Source organism: Bos javanicus, chromosome 10 (assembly GCF_032452875.1).
Source record: "Bos javanicus breed banteng chromosome 10, ARS-OSU_banteng_1.0, whole genome shotgun sequence".
Classification (NCBI taxonomy): domain Eukaryota; kingdom Metazoa; phylum Chordata; class Mammalia; order Artiodactyla; family Bovidae; genus Bos; species Bos javanicus.
In genome coordinates this window covers 14,526,918-14,546,230 of record NC_083877.1, presented here as the reverse complement: position 1 = coordinate 14,546,230, position 19,313 = coordinate 14,526,918, and the positions used below count along the sequence as shown (strand labels likewise).

Genomic DNA, 19,313 nt, shown 5'->3' with positions numbered 1-19,313 from the left:
TGTGCTTCAATGCCAGGCTCCTCTGTCCATGGAATTCTCCAGGCAAGAATACTGGAGTGGGTAGCCATTCTCTTCTCCAGGGGATCTTCCCGACCGAGGGATCGAACCTGGGTCTCCCACATTGCAGGCAGATTCTTTACCATCTGAGCCACCAGGAAAGCCCTTAACCCTAATTTGTAGGCTTTTTGAACCCATATGTGAACATTTCAAAAGGTAATTCCTCTTAAAGAGAAGAGATAATGGCTTAATTTTCTCATTGTGACCTCTTCACAAGCTCTGAAATGGAGCCTCCATCTAAAGGCCCCAAGAGATTAAATGATTTACCCTACGATCTATAGTTTATACTGGCTGAAGTGGAATTTGAATCTAGGTCTGAGTCAAAACTCGTCTTCATATTCAAAACACTTGTGATCCGTTCAGCAAATGTTTGTGAGTGCTTACGTTAAAGACTTCATCAAACTTTTACTCTGATCTTAATTTTCAGAAACTACTTTAAAATCATTACGAAAGTCAGAAAAAATTGAGCCCCAAAGATTTCCTGAGTAACCACTAGGGCAGTGAAATTGTGCTAGAGAGGGCAGGAGATTACGAGAGAATCAGATTTAAATTCTGTCATAAGGATCTATGACATAGCAATAAATTAATATACTACAAAGTGAAAAATGCTCGTGCCACAAGGAAGATGTAGATGAAGGTCAGGAGAAGAAATTACTTTTAGCTGGAGAGATGAGTTGGTGTCATAAAGGATGGGTATTTAAATTGTATCTTGGGGAGAAGAAGAAAATGATACTCCACACAGAGTGAATGGCATAGTGCTCCTTGAATATTTTTAACATGGTTAAAATGGTTTTGAAGCTCACAAGAAAAACTCTAACTCTGTCAGAACAATACAACCCATCAAATCTTCAGAAGACAGTGCTACTTTGATGATAATGACCTTGTGTGACTCTCTGAATGTGCTCTTCACCTATCTAGAGATATTTTTCTAAGCCACGGACCTTGCTTTCATCATTTAACACATCATTCAGACCACTTCAGTAAAACAGTGATCATGCTGAAGAGGGGTCTCAGAGGACGGGATGACACTCCAATTAACCAAGCACACTGAGCCAGACTGTTCTGTGCTTTGGACTCAAGAGACTGCTGGAGAGAGGAGGTGAACAAAGGCAGAAAGAGCGAGGAGGACCCAAGTGAAAAGAGCAAAATGCAGGTGCTAAAGATGGGGCTTTCAGTCTGACTCCTAGAGAAAAGCCTGTCAGATTATTCACCACCGACCTTAGTAAGTTTATAATAGCCGGCCAAAGAGAATCACAAACCAAAATATGTACTTGGATAGCACACTCAGAGTAAGAACCCTGACGACTGACCTGGTGCCTTTTTTAGATGTGTGTGCTTCGTTCTGGGCGCTAAAAATGCGAGGATAGAGGAGGGCATGTGCTGACTCACTTTTTGACCCAATTAGGACCAGCTGAAAAGTCCAGCTTTTCCAAATATGACTGCTTACTTCCCTCCTACAGATCTGTGTTGTGATTCGGGTGACACAAGGGTATGAATGGTGGGAGGGGGTTCAGGATGGGGAACACATATACACCCATGGCTGATTCAAGTCAACGTATAGCAAAAACCATCACAGTATTGTAAAGTAATTAGCCTCCGATTAAAATAAATAAATTAAGAAAAGAGTACGAATGGGGTAACTAATTAGTGAGAAAGAACCGTGGGACTCTCAAGCCGTTGGTTCCGTGGGAGAAGAGAGAAGCACTGAAACGAAGGAACCCTGCCCTAAAGCGTTTTAGGTGCTCCCTGCCCCTAGGAATGAAGACCATCAGTTTTTACTGTGGACACACTCTTTTTCATTCTAAAGTGTAGCCCTGAAGTCTTTAAAGAGCAGCAAGAAGGGTGAACAGTCCTAAAAATCACCCGGTCAACTGAATCGGTGGGATCTCTCTACGAGAGTCAAACAAGTATTTTAGAGCAGGATCAATCTTCCCAGCTTGTCCTTGTTTAGACACTTTGTACGCCTGTTAGTGGTCTCACTTATTTTTTTTTTTCATTTTCATGCTGATTGTTGTCATAAAGGCTCAAGGAAGAAGAGCAGTTAATTCCATGTGGGTTCTCTTCCCCATTATAAACCCCTTACATGGCAATGACCTTTATTTTGTTCTATAATTCACATGAGGAGAACTACAACACATCTTAAGGTCTGAGTTGAAAATCAGAAACAAAAACACAGAAAGGGGCTGAAATCTTCATATCTTAGTAAAACCACCATGCTCTAGTTAAGCTGAATCATCTCATTTTTTCCCTTCTTAAGGATAACTTCCATCCCTTATCGTATTTCAGCCAACTCCAAATGCTATATATAGGTAACAAAATCATGGAGAAGACCCATTTTATCTCACAGAAAGAGGGAGACTGAACTGACAGAAGATGGGGGCAGTGTTGCTGCTGGATTAAAGACAGTCTGATATTAAAGATTCTGTGCTTAAGGCACAGATGTACCTGTGACTTATTAAATGGCACATTTTAGCGGCATGTAGCATCATCTTTTATGGAAGAGTGTGGCGAGAGGTCTTGTTATGACTCCCCATGGGGACTGTGACAGCACATTAACAAGGGGAGGGAAGTATGAAGAAGGCAGGCAAGGGTGAACCTGTATTTTAGGAGTTTAAAGCAGTGAAGGCAGCCTTTTGACTCCTGAGTCACCAAAACCCTCAGGGATCTTATGGAATTTACGGGAGGGTGCTAGGTAGAAGTAGAAGGGAAAGAAAACTCTAGATCCCATTTTGTCTCTATTTGATTCTTGTGTAACTTCAGGAAAATTCCTTTGCTCAGTTTCCCACATTCTTATCCCATTGCCTCTTTTTAAACTTTTGTTTGTTTATTTTTGGCTGTGCTGGGTCTTTTGCTTTGCATGGGCGTTCTCTAGTTGTGGTGAGCAGGGGCCACTCTTCGTGGCTTCTCACTGTGGTGGCTTCTCTTGCTGCGGAGCACAGGCTCCAGGCGCACAGGCTTCAGAAGTCCCAGCACGGGGCTCCGTGGCTGTGGCGTCCGGGCTCTAGGATGCACGGGCTCAGTAGCTGTGGCACATGGGCTTAGCTGCTCTGTGGTGTGTGGAATCTTTCCAAACCCAGGGATCGAACCCATGTCTCCTGCACTGGCAGGTGGATTCTTATCCACTGCACCGCCAGGGGAGTCCTCCCCCGTGTTTCTTTACCACCTGGTACTCTAGGGGAATAAACTGATTGACTCAAAACATTTTGAGGAAGGTATCCACACAAGTAGGTAGATCCTGCATACTTGGACATCTGCTCTCTCCTGAAAGGTTTACAAAGATCTCACCTTAGAGGGTGCTGGGGGATGGGGAAGCGCTCCTCCATCTCTTCCTTCTTTCTCCAAGGGGCAACTCCCTTTAAGACAACCAAGCTCAACTGTCAGCTCCTTTGAGAAACCTGTCTTGCTCTCCCCGCCTGAACCTTTGTGGCTCAGAGTACTTCATTTTCACTAATGACTGTCACACTGCTCTGGGCTTTAAGTGTCTGTCTTCTCTATCACAGGCAAGCCTTCCTCATCTTAGTGTGCTCCACTCTTTAAGGTTCACTACATGATAAGTGCTTAAACAATAATTATTGAATGAATGAAAGTGTCTACTCTCTACAGTGTGTTTCTAGGAAGGGAACCTTGTTTTTAAAGGTGAGGATAAACAGTAGAGAAGCAATTACTCTTTGAAGATGTTAACTATGTTTCAGGACACAATTTTCTACTCTGAATTTTAAAATGCTATTGAGATTCATACTTCTCTCCATTTACAGTGATTCTGAACAGGATTTACCACATCTATTCCTAGCACACCATGATGAAAACAAAGACATTGGTCCTTAAGCGCCTTTGTTGGGCTGACTTCCCAATCCCTTCAGGTAATATTCTTATCACATCTGCTCCTTAGAAAAAAAGAACCTTGGGGTTCTCTTCCTTATTGACTCACACACAGTTTCTCATCTATGGACTCAAAGCCTCTGACTCCTACTTCACATCACATATTTTTGTACCCAAATGAATCTGGTATAAAACACATTGTTGCTGTTTGGTCGCTAACTCATGGCCCAGCTGTTTTGTGACCCCATGGACTGTAGCCTGCCAGGTTCCTCTGTCCATGGGATTCGCAGGCAAGAATACTGGAGTGGGTGGTCATTTCCTTCTCCTGGGGATCTTCCCAACCCAGGGATTGAACCTGCACCTTCTGCATTGGTAGGTGGATTCTTTATCACTGAGCCACCAGGGAAACCCATAAGGCACATGCCAGGGCCTTACTCTTCTCTCTAAAAACTTAATTCACCACCTGTGTTCGGTCATTTGTTCTCACTTGCGTGTCTGCTGGGTCATAAGCTCCCAGAATACAGAGACTGTGATCACATAGTTCCTTTCAAAAGCATTTAGTTAAGTATCCCACACACAGAGGTGCTCAACAACTCTTCATGATGATCATAATCACACTGCACTTTACATCCTCTAAGGCCATCTCTTCCTCCTTCTAACATCTGGCTCCTCAGGATCTATTTTAAAACGCAGGGAGCAGTAAAACACTGACCTCTTTTCAGCCCTCACTCTTGACCAGTGGTACTTTTCTACTCCCCACTTTAGTGCATGAGCCAAGGCGCTCCTCCAGGCCTCCAAGTGTCTCACACTCACTGCTGACACTTTTTCACACAGTTCCTTACACCTTAATCTTATAAATTCAACGAGTCTGTTTTCTTCAGTCTTCTAGAGACTATTTAATAGTTTACCTCCAGGATAAATGAACATGATCAACAAAATCCCAAGTACATCAATGGCAATCTCCCTTCCTATACAACAGAGTCTCTTTTTATTAATCTTTGTATCCTGAGCACTCAGCAAAATGCTGGCAGACATACATTTCAATATGCAACATAAATATGTTATATTTATTAAGTATCTATCTACCTACCTATCTTAACTAGTCTCCCTGTTTCCATGATTGTCCTTCTATATTCTGTGCTCCATAGAGCACCCAGCTATCCTGTGAAAACATATTTCAGATAATTTACTCTCAGAGTAACATCTAAAATTCTGACCATGGCTAACAAGGCTGCATATGATGTGGCCCCTGGCTACCACTCTGAATGTGTTTTTTCCCATTTTTTCCTTGCTAACTCCACTCAAGTAACCCAGGTCTCTTGTATTATTTGCTGTTGCCTGATGGCCCGCTCTTTTCACACCATTCAAGTCTCAGCTCAAAGGCTGTTTTATCGGAAAGGAGGACTCCACTTCATTTTTCCCCATAGGACTTACCACAACCTGAAAAATTATATACTCAGTTATCCTTCTGTTTATATACTCAGTATTATATACTTTAATATACACTTTATATATATATATATATATAAGTATTTATATATATACTTATATATATATAAAAGTATTTTTATATATATATATAAAAGTATTATATACTTTTATATATATATAAATTATATACTCAGTATCCTTCCCAAACACTCCACCCCCCTCACCAAATGCTACTTCACAAGAATCAAGGATGGAGTGTCCTTCATTACTATATCCCCATTACCTATCTACTCGACATAGCAGGAGCTCAATACATGGAATGAAGAAATGAATATGAAAGGAAGGAATGGTGTGCTCTAAATCTTAAATCTGTTAGTTACCCTGTTTGGCAGTATTGCTATGCCTCTGCATGTTTTTAAGTCACACTATTCTAGAGTTGTTGCAGAAAGTTAAAGAAAGGCAAGAGCAGACTGCTTAGAGTCATAAAATGTTAGTTTGGAAAGGGGCTTAGAGATCATTATTTCGCAGCAGAAGAAACTGAGGCCCAAAGTTAAGCACAGGGGCTTGCACAGGGCTACCCAGAAAACCAGGTACAAAGCTATAACTGCAACCCAGGTCTTCCATTCCGTCTAGGACTCTTATCTTTATACTGTGCAACCTCGCAAATGTTCCACACTATATCTGGTCTTTTATCAAGTATACTCAATGACAATGATTTAAAATATACAAAGGGTAATTATGTAACAGCTAGAGCTGAGCTCCACAAATCAAAGGTACTAGTTTCCCCTGAGACAGGCTAACTGGACACGCCCTTCAGGATTCTGTTGGGAGACTCAGTTCTGAGCATCTGTCCACCAGCACTGCCAATCTCTCAGCTGTTCATATATACCGTATTTCCTCTTAGAGCCCCTTTCATGAAGAAGCAGAAAAATATGGTTCAATAAACACTGAATATTTTTGCTTTCTTTCTATAGTGCAGGTGAATTGACTCTGAAGATATCTCCTTAGAAATTCAACTGCATTCATGCATTGCAAAAATCACAGAAAAAGCATTTGACCCAAAAAAAAAAAAAAAAGTGATGGAATTGTGACTGCAACTCTATCCATGATCTTATTTAAGGAGTTCTTTTTACTGTTTTAAAGAGTTCTCTTTTATCTGAATCAAAGCGTGTAAGATACATCACTTGAAACACTAGTGGATATCTAGGCTCTATACTGCTGTAATTCATGCTGAGGCAGGTCTCCATCTAATACAAATTCTACGCATTTCCTTATAGATCAACAATCACTGTACAGAAACCCTAGCACAAAGTTCTAGTGGGGGCACATGTAGCATACTAAAATAAAGTCCATTCTAAATACAGCTGTAAAGAGATACATTAAAACTGTGCTATGTACATATACCTATCCTCCTTCAAATCATTTCATACTCTGTCCTGCAACACGTGATATGATTCTAACTGGAATAAGGTGGTTTTTTTCTTTCTATGCAAACATATAGAAATTATACATCCAAATGAGTAGGGCTGTACTCTTTAATAAGGTAATCACCTCTAGAAGTCATATATGCCTTCCAACAAGGCTGCTATCACACATACTTTTTCTGGAATTTCTAGGTTCTCCACATTTCATGTGCATAAGGATCACACTGGGAACATGTTAATAATGCTAATTCTTAGAGATGTGTATTTAACTGGTCTTTTGATGGGAGTCCGGGAACCTGTATTCTTAAGAAGCACTCCAGCTAAGTTTTACACAGGTGATCTGTGAGAAAAAGCACTTTAAAATAGTGATGTAAGGGTATCAAAGTAAGGACTACTGAGTTAACCTCTGTTTACATATACACATAACACACTGGAAGTTTAATTTTTTTTTTTTCAAATCTTCATTTCTCCTAATAGAATATATCGGTACAGATATACATAAGAGCATCTATTTGCAATTAACATACCTCCATGAAAGAGATTCCTAAGCTCCAGACATCAGAATGAATTCCATACTGCTCCCCTGAAATTCTTTCAGGCTGAAAGAAAACAGAAGGGAGCTTGTGAGTTGACGTAAGCTACTCCAGGAAACACATATGCTCAAGTGCGCTCAGCTAAGGCAGAGTCACCAATATCTGCACAGCACATTAGGAACAGAAAAACAATTTTATATGTATGTGGATTATACAGATAAGCCATAGAAATTGTATAGGTAATACAGATATATTAGATATAATCTTATTGAATCCTCAAAAAGATCCTGTGAGGGAAACTGTTATCTTAAAGACAAAGAAAATGAAGGCTCACATTCGTGGGATATAAGGCAAAGTCCTAAACTAGTAAATGAGCTGAGACTTGAACTCAAACCAAATCCAGTGGCCTTAGCTGTCGAGTGACAAATTACAGGACATTATATAATATTATCATGTATTTGCATTTTGAGAGGTGGGTCTGAATCACTAGGAATTCTGCTATTTTAAAATTTTTATTTGTATTAATATTAAACTTGTAGGAAATTTTTAAGATTAAGACTAGTACAAAGAAAACCCGTATTTCCTTTGCCCAGATTCACCTACTGCTCAACATTTTATCCCATTTATCGGGCTTCTTTTTGATATAATCCAGGGAACAGTTTGAAAGGTCCTTTTGGGACTCTTGGTCCTCCATTCAAGATATGTAGAAAATACCTGTTCTAACAATTAGCTGCACACTCTCTAGTTCAACAGACTAATTCCATACTGGCGTGGCTGCTGCCTAGTTTCTCTATGCCTCCAGGATTTGGCATTCAGTAAGGTACTTCACAGGAGTCTTCTGAACGAACACATGAACAAATGAGTAAGAGAAACTGAGGTCTCACTGAGATGGAATGGTTGCTTAAGGTTACAGAGCTAGTAACGGCAGGGCTAGGATCATGACCCATACCTCTTGGCCCCCAGTACCGTACACTATTCTTGGTACCATCCCTGGAATTCTTGGAAGTCACCATAGCCATCGTCCTTTAAAAGCCTGCATGAGCCACCCTTGGTAGTAACTGGAGTCAGGGTGAGTCTGGTCCACTGCAGATGGGAAGAAATGGGCATTCACCACTCACCAGCAGGGGATACATCAGGGGTATGGGAGATGTGGGCCAGATACTCTCAGGTGAGTTGGCTTAGTTGGGACCCGAACTTTGTAACCGACTTCCCACTCCCACCTACCAGGCTATCTCAGTATATTTACTGTCTTCTCCTGGGACCATTTTCCATAAAATTACATAAAGCCCTACCCTAAGATAGCAGGATGGATTGTCTTACTTCCCTTCCTTTATTTATTTAATTTGTAGAATACCTTTCCTACCAAGAATAATTCTTCCCAAGGGCCGAGAGTCATGTGACCATTTCTCCAAGCCGCTAACAGACATGGTCATTCCAATCCCCTCATACTTTTTTTTTATGTTCTAATTCCTGCTACCATCACTTTTCAAGTTCCATGGTCATATCTGAATGAACTCATTATCCAATTCTAGCGAGATCCATTCATAATCGGAAGCATCCATATGGAATCAGCCAGCCAGTTACAGGAGTAATGCCATCATCATCACCATCGACGATGACGTCATTACTCTGTGCACTTACTGAAGAATTTCCACGTGCCAGGCATTGTTCTAAGTGCTTTTCATAAACACCCATACTAGACTGGTACTATTCATCATCCCCAATTAAAAAATAAGGCAAATGAGGCCAGAGAGGTTTAATTTGTACCTACTGGGAAAGGATAGTAATAGCTACCACTGAATGACCACCTAGTTTGTCCCAGACACTGGGCTAGATACTCTGTATCCTCTATACTTCATACAACCTGACAAGTATTATTGCCCTCATTTTACAGATGTAAAAACTGAGGTTTAGTAAGATTAAATGACTTGCCAAAGTGTAGAGTTATGGATTAAATACTAAATGTATTATATAAGTACACAGCCAGGATTCAAACCAGGTACATCTGACTGCAAAACCGAAGTTCTTTTCTGTCAAACGGCCCCTCTGAACTGTAAGTCAGAAGAGCCACACACTAGTCGTGACCTGGTCAGTATTTCTCAAAATACAGCCTTGGACTCATCATCATAGAACTGCCTATGCTTATTACAAATGAACTTCCAGTATCAGAATCTCTGGAGGTAGCTCTGGGAGACCTTCATTTTAGAAAGTTATTTCTCTGGGTGAATCTTCAGTAAACTCGGCCCCAGTCACTAAACATGTCTCTGTTTCCTACAGATGGGACGATCTGCCTTTCTCATCTCTGCTTAGTGCACAGAAAGGGCCCTTCTAAGGCCACCCTTCAATGGCCACCCTTTTTAGATGAAAACTCCTTCCCATTCCTCAGGTTGAATTATGAATCTCTGCCTCTGTACATCTTTAAAATGCTCTTCATATTTTTCACATTAACTTATTGCACTGAGTTGTAACCATCCAGTTGATGGTCTGTTTCTAAGAGGCAAGGAGGGTTCTTATCTCACATCCAGTACCATGCCTGGCACATAGCAGGCAGCCGGTTCCACAGGTCTGCCCTCAAGAATTCGTACAGTAGTTGGGACTAGAAAAATGTGTCCAGGCTGCTGAAACTAACTTGGGTACAAGATGAGTCCCGATACATAGCAACCCACTCCAGTGTTCTTGCCTGGAGAATCCCAGGGACGGGGAAGCCTGGTGGGCTGCCGTCTCTGGGGTCGCACAGAGTCGGACACGACTGAAGCGACTTAGCAGCAGCAGCAGCAGCAGCAATACATTCTGAATTTATGGAGCCAGGACTTGATGGCCTAAGACTGCACAACTCAAATCTGTTCTCACACTTGAAGCCAAGATGGCCCACTCTGTCCTCTTCCTTCCAAAACAAAACAAAACAAAGCCAACAGCCAGGTACCACACTATTGAGAGATCTGTGATGAGTATTTTTCAGGTAAAAAGCAAAAGCTAGGTTACTTTCTGGCATGACATTTGTCACCAGTATGGAAAGCTTTTAAAGGAAAAATATGACTCTTGTCTGAAGCTCTTCTGCACTGAAGTTTAAGTGTAGAGGGAAAACTCTGGTCTGTTCTTATTGACAACACTAAGGAGTGGTGATGATTTAAAAGCAGAGGATCTAAAAGAGCATTGCTCCAAGATGGCGTGCACACTCCATCCCTCCACTTACTGCTGTGACTACTAGGACCCAGATTTAGTTAACTCATTCCAGAACTGTCTCTACTTATAACAAAAGACAGGCTTCCCTGGTGGCTCAGATAGTAAAGAATCTGCCTGCAATGCAGGAGACCCAGATTCAGTCCCCGGGTTGGGAAGATCCCCTGGAGAAGGGAATCTCTCACCCCAGTATTCCTGCCTGGAGAATTCTATGGACAGAGGAGCCCAGCGTGCTACAGTCCATGGGATCGCAAAGAGTCAGACACAACTGAGCGACTTACATTCTCTCATAACACAAGACCCTAGGGTTTACTTGTCAAAAGCAGGACGATATCTGGTACATCCCATCCCTTACTTCTTCCCATGAAGGAATTTCTGCTCAGGGTTAGGCTATTCAGAAAATTAACAAAGTATGCACAAAACTTTAGGTTAGTAGGTAATAACTGCAGGGAGATCAAACCAGTCAATCATAAAGGAAATCAATCCTCAATATTCATTGGAAGGACTGAGGCTGAAGCTGAAGCTCCAATACTTTTGCCACCTGATGCCAAAAGCTGACTCATTAGAAAAGACCCTGAAGTTGGGAAAGATTGAAGGCAGGAGGAGAAGGAAATAACAGAGGACGATGGGATGGCATCACGGACTTAATGGAAACAAATCTGAGCAAGCTCTAGGAGATGGTGAAGAACAGGGAAGCCTGGTGTCCGTAGTCCATGGGGTCGCAAAAAGTTGGACATGACTGAGAGACTGAAAAACAATAACAGTATGTTAAAAAAAAGTGTGTGTGTATATATATATATATATATATATATCTCAATATCATAAACAATGGGTTATTTTTTTTTTTTTTAAGCTGGCAAGATCACTATGTGGATAGTAGAACATTCAGGTTAGACAGGGTTCTGCAGTCACACTGCTCTAACTCAATCTATCTTCCAGTTCACTAATTCTCTCTCGTCTTCAACATGCTACCAAATAGTGAGTTTTTCATTTTTATCTAGTAGTTTTGTTTGAGACTTTCTCATATCAACTATGTCACTTTTAAAATTTGTGATCTAAAGTCTGTTGCAACCTTTTTCCTGCTGGTTCTTTGGTTTGCTCTGTTTCTTTGTGGGCCTGGTTTTCTTTGCTTTACAGTTTTTGTTTATGGAAAAAAATTTCACAGAGGTTTTCTGAGGCCTCAGGTTAATGGGTCTACTTCAAACAATATTCTCAACGTGAAGCTCCTTTTCTAACTCAGGTCACATATACAAACATCCGGGGTACAAATTTGTGCCAGAGTTAGTCTGTGGCCACAAGTTTCCCCCTTTTTCTTTTTCTTCCTGTTGCTCTTTTGTTCCCTGGGATGGGGAAGAGCAGCTTTGGATCTGGTTTGTTTGTTTGTTTGCTTTTGGTGGGGTAGGGGGCTCTTCAAGCTTCCAGCATAGTATGGGGAAGATCTCCTCTGAGACCCTCTGCCTTAAGGGAGCCCCCTTATCAATTCACAGCTGCAACACATACAAATATCCTCAGCAATACAGGAAAATATCCTCAGGAATAAGTAGCTTTGGTACTCTAACATTCTATTTTCCCCTCTGTTGTAGGTTTCCTTCTGAAAACCATCCTGGGAATCTCCAGTTGTCTTTTTAGCTCTTCAGTGTATTTGAGATGGTTTTTAAAAGTATTCTAATTCGCATTTTTCAGCAGAAGAGTTGGTCCACATACCCTAATGTGCTACCACCAGAAACTAGAAGCTGGTGTCCTAGTTAAATCTTGACCATCACTACTTGGCCAGCTCTGAGATTCTGGGCTAAAGTTACTTCACCGTTGGTTTCCTTACCTGTAAAATAAAGACAACATGTATACCTAATGGAGTTGTCTGAAGACTAAATCAATCCATGTAATGTGCTCAATTCAGTACATGCCACATGGGGATGCTTAATAAATGCTGGCCTCCTTCTAATCATCACCCCTATCACTACGATCACTGCATGAGCATGGCCAACCAAGCCGGATCATGGAATCTGAACAGGTTATAATCTGGGAAAAGATACTTTCCAAGAATAGGAAGAGTCCAGGTGGAAAAAACGTTCAGAAGATAGGAATAGTTATTTAGACCGACTTTCTGATCCCAAAGAACAAGTATTTGCATAAGATTTCTTAATTTCAAAACATCAGAAATTCACAGTAATAATGTCAAAATTTTATATTTGATTTTAGAAAATTATAATAAATTACAATGACTCAATAGTGGGTTAAAGTTTCAGAGACTTCTATCTTTAAAACAAGAGTACAAGTTCTAGTGATTAGAATTTTCAAGAAATGATTTAATATAAACTCCCCAAACCTTCTGGACTCCACTTGTAATTCTTCTGGAAGAAATCCTGTTAAAATATAGCTGAAAATGTTTCTTGCTTTGGATTAAAATGTCCATTAAACCTAATTACCTACCTGCCCCTAAGATGTAATGTGTACCTGAACATGCCACTTCATTTTCTAGATCATCGAGGAGGGACCAGATGGCTTTTCAAGTCTCCTACAAGGACCACTGTTTAACATGCCCATAAATTGTTACTGTTTATTTGCTTGTTTGTTCTAATGACTTTATAATCTTAGAAAAGCTACCCTATCTTTGTCCTAATTACCATTTTCTTATACCTAACATTTCAGATTATAGGAGAATAAAGTGAGACTGTTCACACATGCAAGGCTATTTCTTTATTTTCTTTTCAATATTTGAGCAGTCTAGTGGGTTGTATCTGAGTCATCTGAGGGTCTTTTATACTTTATCACACAAGTAAGATACTTAATACAAAAACTTAAATCGTCTGCTTATAATTAGTGAACAAATCACTTTTGGAATGCAGGTTTCATGAACTGATTCATTCATTTAGCACCATGTGAAGGACTGGATACAGAGAATAAACCAGAATAAACTCTGAATATACTAATCTAGATTTGGAGAGACACATAAATAATTTGGATAGAGTGAGAGGCACAGCAGTTAAAGAGTTCAGTCCCTGGAAGCTGATTACAGAAGTCTGACTCCTCACTCTGCTACTTATTAGCTGTATGAAATTGGTTAAGTCACTTAGCTTCACTATCCCTCATTGTTGCCATCTGTAAAAGAACAATATTTATCTACCTCACAGGTTGATTGTGAGGATTTAAAGAGTTCGGTCATCTCACACTCTAGCAAAGTAATGCTCAAAATTCTCCGAGCTCGGCTTCAACAGTACCAGTGAACCAGGAACTTCCAGATGTTCAAGCTGGATTTAGAAAAGGCAGAGGAACCAGAGATCAACTTGTCAACATCTGCTGGATCATAGAAAAAGCAAGGGAATTCCAGATAAATACCTACTTCTGCTTCGCTGACTATGCTAAAGCCTTTGACTGTGTGGATCACAACAAACTGTGGAAAATTCTTCAAGATATGGGAATACCAGACCACCTTACCTGCCTCCTGAGAAACGTGTATGCAGGTAAAGAAGCAACAATTAGAATCAGACATGGAACAACAGACTGCTTCAAAATTGGGAAAGGAATACATCAAGGCTATATATTGTCACCCTGTTTACTTAACATATGTAGAGTACATCATGCAAAATCCTGGGCTGAATGAAGCACAAGCTGGAATCAAGATTGCCAGGAGAAATATCAATAACCTCAGATATGCAGATGACACCACACTTATGGTAGAAAGTGAAGCGGAACTAAAGAGCCTCTTGATGAAGGTGAAAGGAGAATGAAAAAGCGGGCTTAAAATTCAACAATCAAAAAATTAAGATCATGGCATCTGGCCCCATCACTTCATGGCAAATAGATGGGGTAACAATGGAAACAGTGGTAGACTTTCTTTTCTTGGGCTCCAAAATCACTGCAGATGGTGCCTGCAGCCATGAAATTAAAAGACACTTGCTCCTTGGAAGAAAAATGACCAATCTACACAGCATATTAAAAAGCAGAGACATTACTTTGCTGACAAAGGTCCACAGAGTCAAACCTATGGGTTTTCTAGCAGTCATGTATGGATGCAAGAGTTGGACCATAAAGAAAGCTGAGCGAAAAAGAATTGATGCTTTTGAACTGTGGTGTTGGAGGACTCTTGAGAGTCCCCTCGACTGCAAGGAGATCCAACCAGTCCATCCTAAAGGAAATCAGTCCTGAATATTCATTAGAAGGACTGATGCTGAAGCTGAAGCTCCAATAATTTGGCCACCAGATGCGAAGAACTGACTCATTGGAAAAGACCTCGATGCTGGGAAAGACTGAAGGCAGGAGGAGAAGGGGACACCAGAGGATGAGATGGTTGGATGGTATCACCAACTCGATGGACACGAGCTTGAGCAAGTTCCGGGAGTTGGTGATGGACAGGGAAGCCTGGTGCACTGCAGTCCATGGGGTTGCAAAGAGTCGGACACGACTGAGCGACTGAACTGAACTGATATGTAAAGAAAAGGGTGATTAGTGCATGGTTCTAATTAAGTGTTCACTATTACTATTGTTTTTATTATCACTGTACTGAAACAGGTATGAATATAAAGTGAGAGACATAGATGCAAAATGAGTGCACTATATTAGTGACCTCTAGTTGCAGATACTCACAATTTATTATTTGTCCTCTACCCTATACCTCCCAGCCCCCACTCATGTCACTCCACCCTCTAATTCTGTCTTTGTTCATCCTCCCAAAGTGATCTCTTTTGTAAGTGCCCTTTTCACTTACTATTTGAATCATCAAATTCGTATATTATATGCCTTCTTATTCTCTAAAGGTATGCACGGTAAACTGAAGCCTTTATTATGTCACACATGACATGGCCACATATAATGCCATGTTTCCTATTTTGCCAAAATCTTATGTGGATTACAGAGTGGTGCCACCATACCTGGCTAACTGCATGGAAGGCGCTCAGTAATTACAGGTTGATTAATTAAAAGCACTCAGTGTCAGAAATAGCTTTTACTGGCATAGACCAAAGGTTGGCAAACTTTTCTTGCAAAGGGCCAGACAGTTATTTTTCACTCTGTGGGCCATATGGTCTCTGCTGCAACCATCAAAACTATCCCCCTCTGCCACTGCAGCGCTACAGCCCCCACAGACAACACAGAAATAAATGGGCGTGGCCACCTTCCAACGAAACTTCTTAAAATTTTTTACTTTGAAATACTTATTAATAAGAAGTGGAAAAACATATTCTGGGAGGTTTTGTACACTCTTCACTCAGTCCCTCAGTTGCTAGCACTCTTAATACAGCATCACAACACCTCAGGCAGGGGTTAACATCTGTGTCAGAATAAATGTTACTTCCACCTTCCCCCACTCCCAACCTCTGTTCTCACAGCAGTTAGGTAAGTCATGGTCAACAAGAGCCTGTTGAATTGAGCCAAGCTCATGATCTGTGTATCACACTCTTTGCTTTCTAGAGTTTTTCACTTTTTACAGCTTTAACTAGAAAGTGGATAACTAGAGTTCCCTTGCCCAAAAAGCAAAGCAATTTTAGCTTTGCCAATATGAGCTAATGTTTCATCATTTTAATCTTCACATTTTCAATTAAGAGATGGATGCATCACATACATCCATACACAAAAAGGAAAAAAAAGTTATTTCTTTAACGTGTACCTGGGAAATACAACTGTAACCTGGATTTGTACATTCAAACACATTGCAATTTAATTATTAGAGCTAACGCTACTAAGAACACAATGGAGAGTGGAAAGTTATTTCATTAATTGTTTTAAGTCAGAGCATTCCATATTTTTTCAAAGACTGACATGGCATTTGGCATGGCTTTGTTAATTATCAAAGTGGCTCACCAATCTCAGCTAAGCTGGTAGAGCCAAGAGGGTGATTGTGTTTTATAAAAAACAGGTACGGGGACTTCCCTGGTGGTCCAGTGGTTAAGAACCTGCCTTCCAATGCAGGGGACGCAGGTTTGATCCCTGGTTGGGGAACTAAGATCCCACATGCCATCCCATGCATCGCAGTTAAGACCTGATGCAGCTAAATAAATAAGTATTAAAAACTAAAAAATAAAAAAAATAAATAAAAACTAGGTGTGGTGACTCAAGAGATTAATTTTTTGTCACATTACCCAGAAAAATGAGAAATAATGAATTTTCTTTAAAAACAATGCAAGGCAAAAATTAACTGTTTTGGTATCTCAATTTAAAAAATGCTTTGTATTGTTCTGAGAATAAGATCCAGAGTTCTATCCATATTAACATCCTTTTCACAAAATAATATATGAACAAAGAACACCAAGAATAAGATCCAAGGTTCCACACATAGTTCGTTTAACTTATATGAAGACTACTTGGAGTGAAACTGACTACCTGAATAAATCTAGAAGCCTCATCAAAAAACTAAACCTAAGAGATGAAAACAAAACGTTGCTCCAAAATACTAAATAAGTTTCCTGCCTGTCGTTTCCCAGCACCCTACTCTTGAAGTGAAAGTGGAAACCAATAAATAAAAGCAATTTTATGAACACAGATAACTTCACTTACTTAAAAGGCAGGCAAAAGAAAAAGGTCAAACCCACACTGGTATCTGAAATAGTTCTATGCGTCTACTTCTTATTCCTGGTAAATTTGTTTCAGAGGGACTAATAAGTTATCTTTTAATAGACATGAACTCAAATAAACAGAAGACAGACATAATATTTGACAGGAAAATGTCTGCTAAATCCTTACATTCAGAAGCCCATAAGTAATAATTTAATTTTTAATTAATAATTTAATTTTCATCTGGTGTGGAAGCATGCTTATTCCTGGAAAAAACAGTTGATCTTATTGACTGACATTTTGATATACTTTAAGGTTAATTTAATAAGCAATGAGGCAAAGTAGCTAATGTGCTGTAAGATGCAATTTTTCTATAGGATTGCATTCAAAACAATTTTATATTTGAACCAACCGGTTAAGTCAACAAAGTGAGAGAAGTTGGTAGCTCCTGTATAAACCCTAACATCTTTTAGGAAGACTTAAAAATCAAACCATGACTGGATTGACTTCGTAATTTATGATCTGTTAGGCTAAAGCTGTGGATTTAATTCAAGAACTGTACATTACCAAGTACATAAAGATGTTGCTTTTAAATGTTATTTTTGCATAAGTTTACTTACCGCCATATAAGCATTTGTTCCAACATACGTCTTGGCTATAGAATTCACCAGCTATGAGACAAAACAGTCTGTTAGAACAATATAAAGATAATGTGGAAATAAAATGGGCAATTATTCCTCATTTAACCTACAATCATCATTTCTATAAATCAACTAAAAATTATGTAAAAGGGAACAAATTTATCTACAAAGGCATTAAAAATGATTAAATCTCTTTTCTTTTGAATGTGATTTCCAATTTAAACAAGCACAGCTTTACAGTTTATAGCAGATAACCTTCAACAATTCACTTAAGCAGGATGCTTATCGCTTTAGTACCCCAAACCCGCCTGATATAAAAAGTCAATTTGAAGTAGAATTTGAACACACTCATTTTTTAGTCAGATGGCTCAAGATGTGAATGAAGCCCCATGCGTTACCAGAATGAAACGAACACTAAATACGCTGGAGGGATAACAGACTTTGACAACTCATAATACAATGATGACCTTCGCTTTGGTCTTCGTGTTTGGCTGGGAGTAAAGGTGGCTGCAATTCAAATCAACATCACAGCATGCTCGTGGGTCACTATCACCAGGGTTCTCAGGGGAGGCCCCAAATGGAAATTAATTAAAATTTGTGCTGCACATTGTAATGGCCCTCCACCATTGTTGCTCCCAATATTAATTTTTATTGTGGGACAGTTGGGCTCCCCAGGCACAGCTCCCACTCTGCCCTCCCTTTTGTCTGGCCAAAACGCTTTCATATCAAAGCTGCATATCAATGAAGTTTGCTATTCGTAAGTAGTAATTACAATATCAGCAGTTTTTACTGTCATTAAACAATGAACAATCATATTCTGATGAAGGCAACTCGCTCAGAGATTAAAAATGAATAACACAATCCCAGCCAACGAGAAGATGCAGAGTTCTGTTTGTCTGGCAGCTAGGTGATTTTTCAATCCAGAGAGAGAATGAAAATAGGAAGTAGATGTTACAGAGACGAGAACAGATCAGGAGGAAAAAGAGACCTACCTGAGTGCTAACTCCAAAATCACACAGCTTGACTTGTCCTCTTGTGTTTACTAGCATATTGGAGGGCTTCACATCTAAAAAGGGACCAGAAAAACCCATGTAACTAATTCAATATCTACCGAGCTTGTTCTAAAAAAAGCACACACACACCAAACCATATTGCAGAAATGACATCATCTGTTCAACCTAGAATTCTAATCACAAATTTAATGCAAAGCATTTTATCTGGAGGCAAAATGTAAGGTCCTAACTCCCACACTTCCAACCATTTCTGGTTTCTGTAGAAGCCAGAGTTTATTTATTTCATGTGAAAGTCAAATAAAATCTTGGCTTGCAACAACAGTAAACACACCTAACACCCTACTCCAGCTTTCAGAAAAAGCAGATAAGAAAATGTAGCCTTCTTGCAAAAAATTTGTACAAAATGGCTTAGCTTTGCTCTTAATGTGAAACTGCTTCTCCCACCTAAAAAGTAAGGCCAAAGGGAAGCCAGTAAAGAAAAAATCATTCAAAATGTTTGCTGTAACAGGTTATATCTGATTGAAACAATGAAGGTGTGAATGCATTACTGCTTTTTCCTGGTTTTACATGCAAACCATACTTCAGATAATCCTCAGAAATTGACCTAAAAGATGTATGTACGTGTGTGCATGCGTGCACTTATCAGTCTTTTATTTATCCCTCTCGTCCCTTATATCATTTTGACTGTTTTTAAAGTTAACAAAAGAACTGACATAGCTTTTGCCAAGG

The 19,313-nt window shown here is 39.8% G+C and overlaps 1 protein-coding gene across 2 annotated transcripts in view; it reads right to left on the bottom strand.

The window, feature by feature from the left end:
* The window catches only part of MAP2K5 (mitogen-activated protein kinase kinase 5), a 271,699-nt gene that overhangs the window by 101,730 nt on the left and 150,656 nt on the right, over positions 1 to 19,313 (bottom strand). For both annotated transcript variants that reach the window (XM_061430173.1, XM_061430172.1), the window contains exons 14-16: positions 18,564 to 18,637; positions 17,551 to 17,601; positions 7,259 to 7,330 (exon numbers count right to left, since the gene is read on the bottom strand). In XM_061430173.1, the coding sequence (XP_061286157.1) occupies positions 7,259 to 7,330; positions 17,551 to 17,601; positions 18,564 to 18,637 (197 nt within the window). The remainder of the gene's footprint in view (positions 1 to 7,258; positions 7,331 to 17,550; positions 17,602 to 18,563; positions 18,638 to 19,313) is intronic.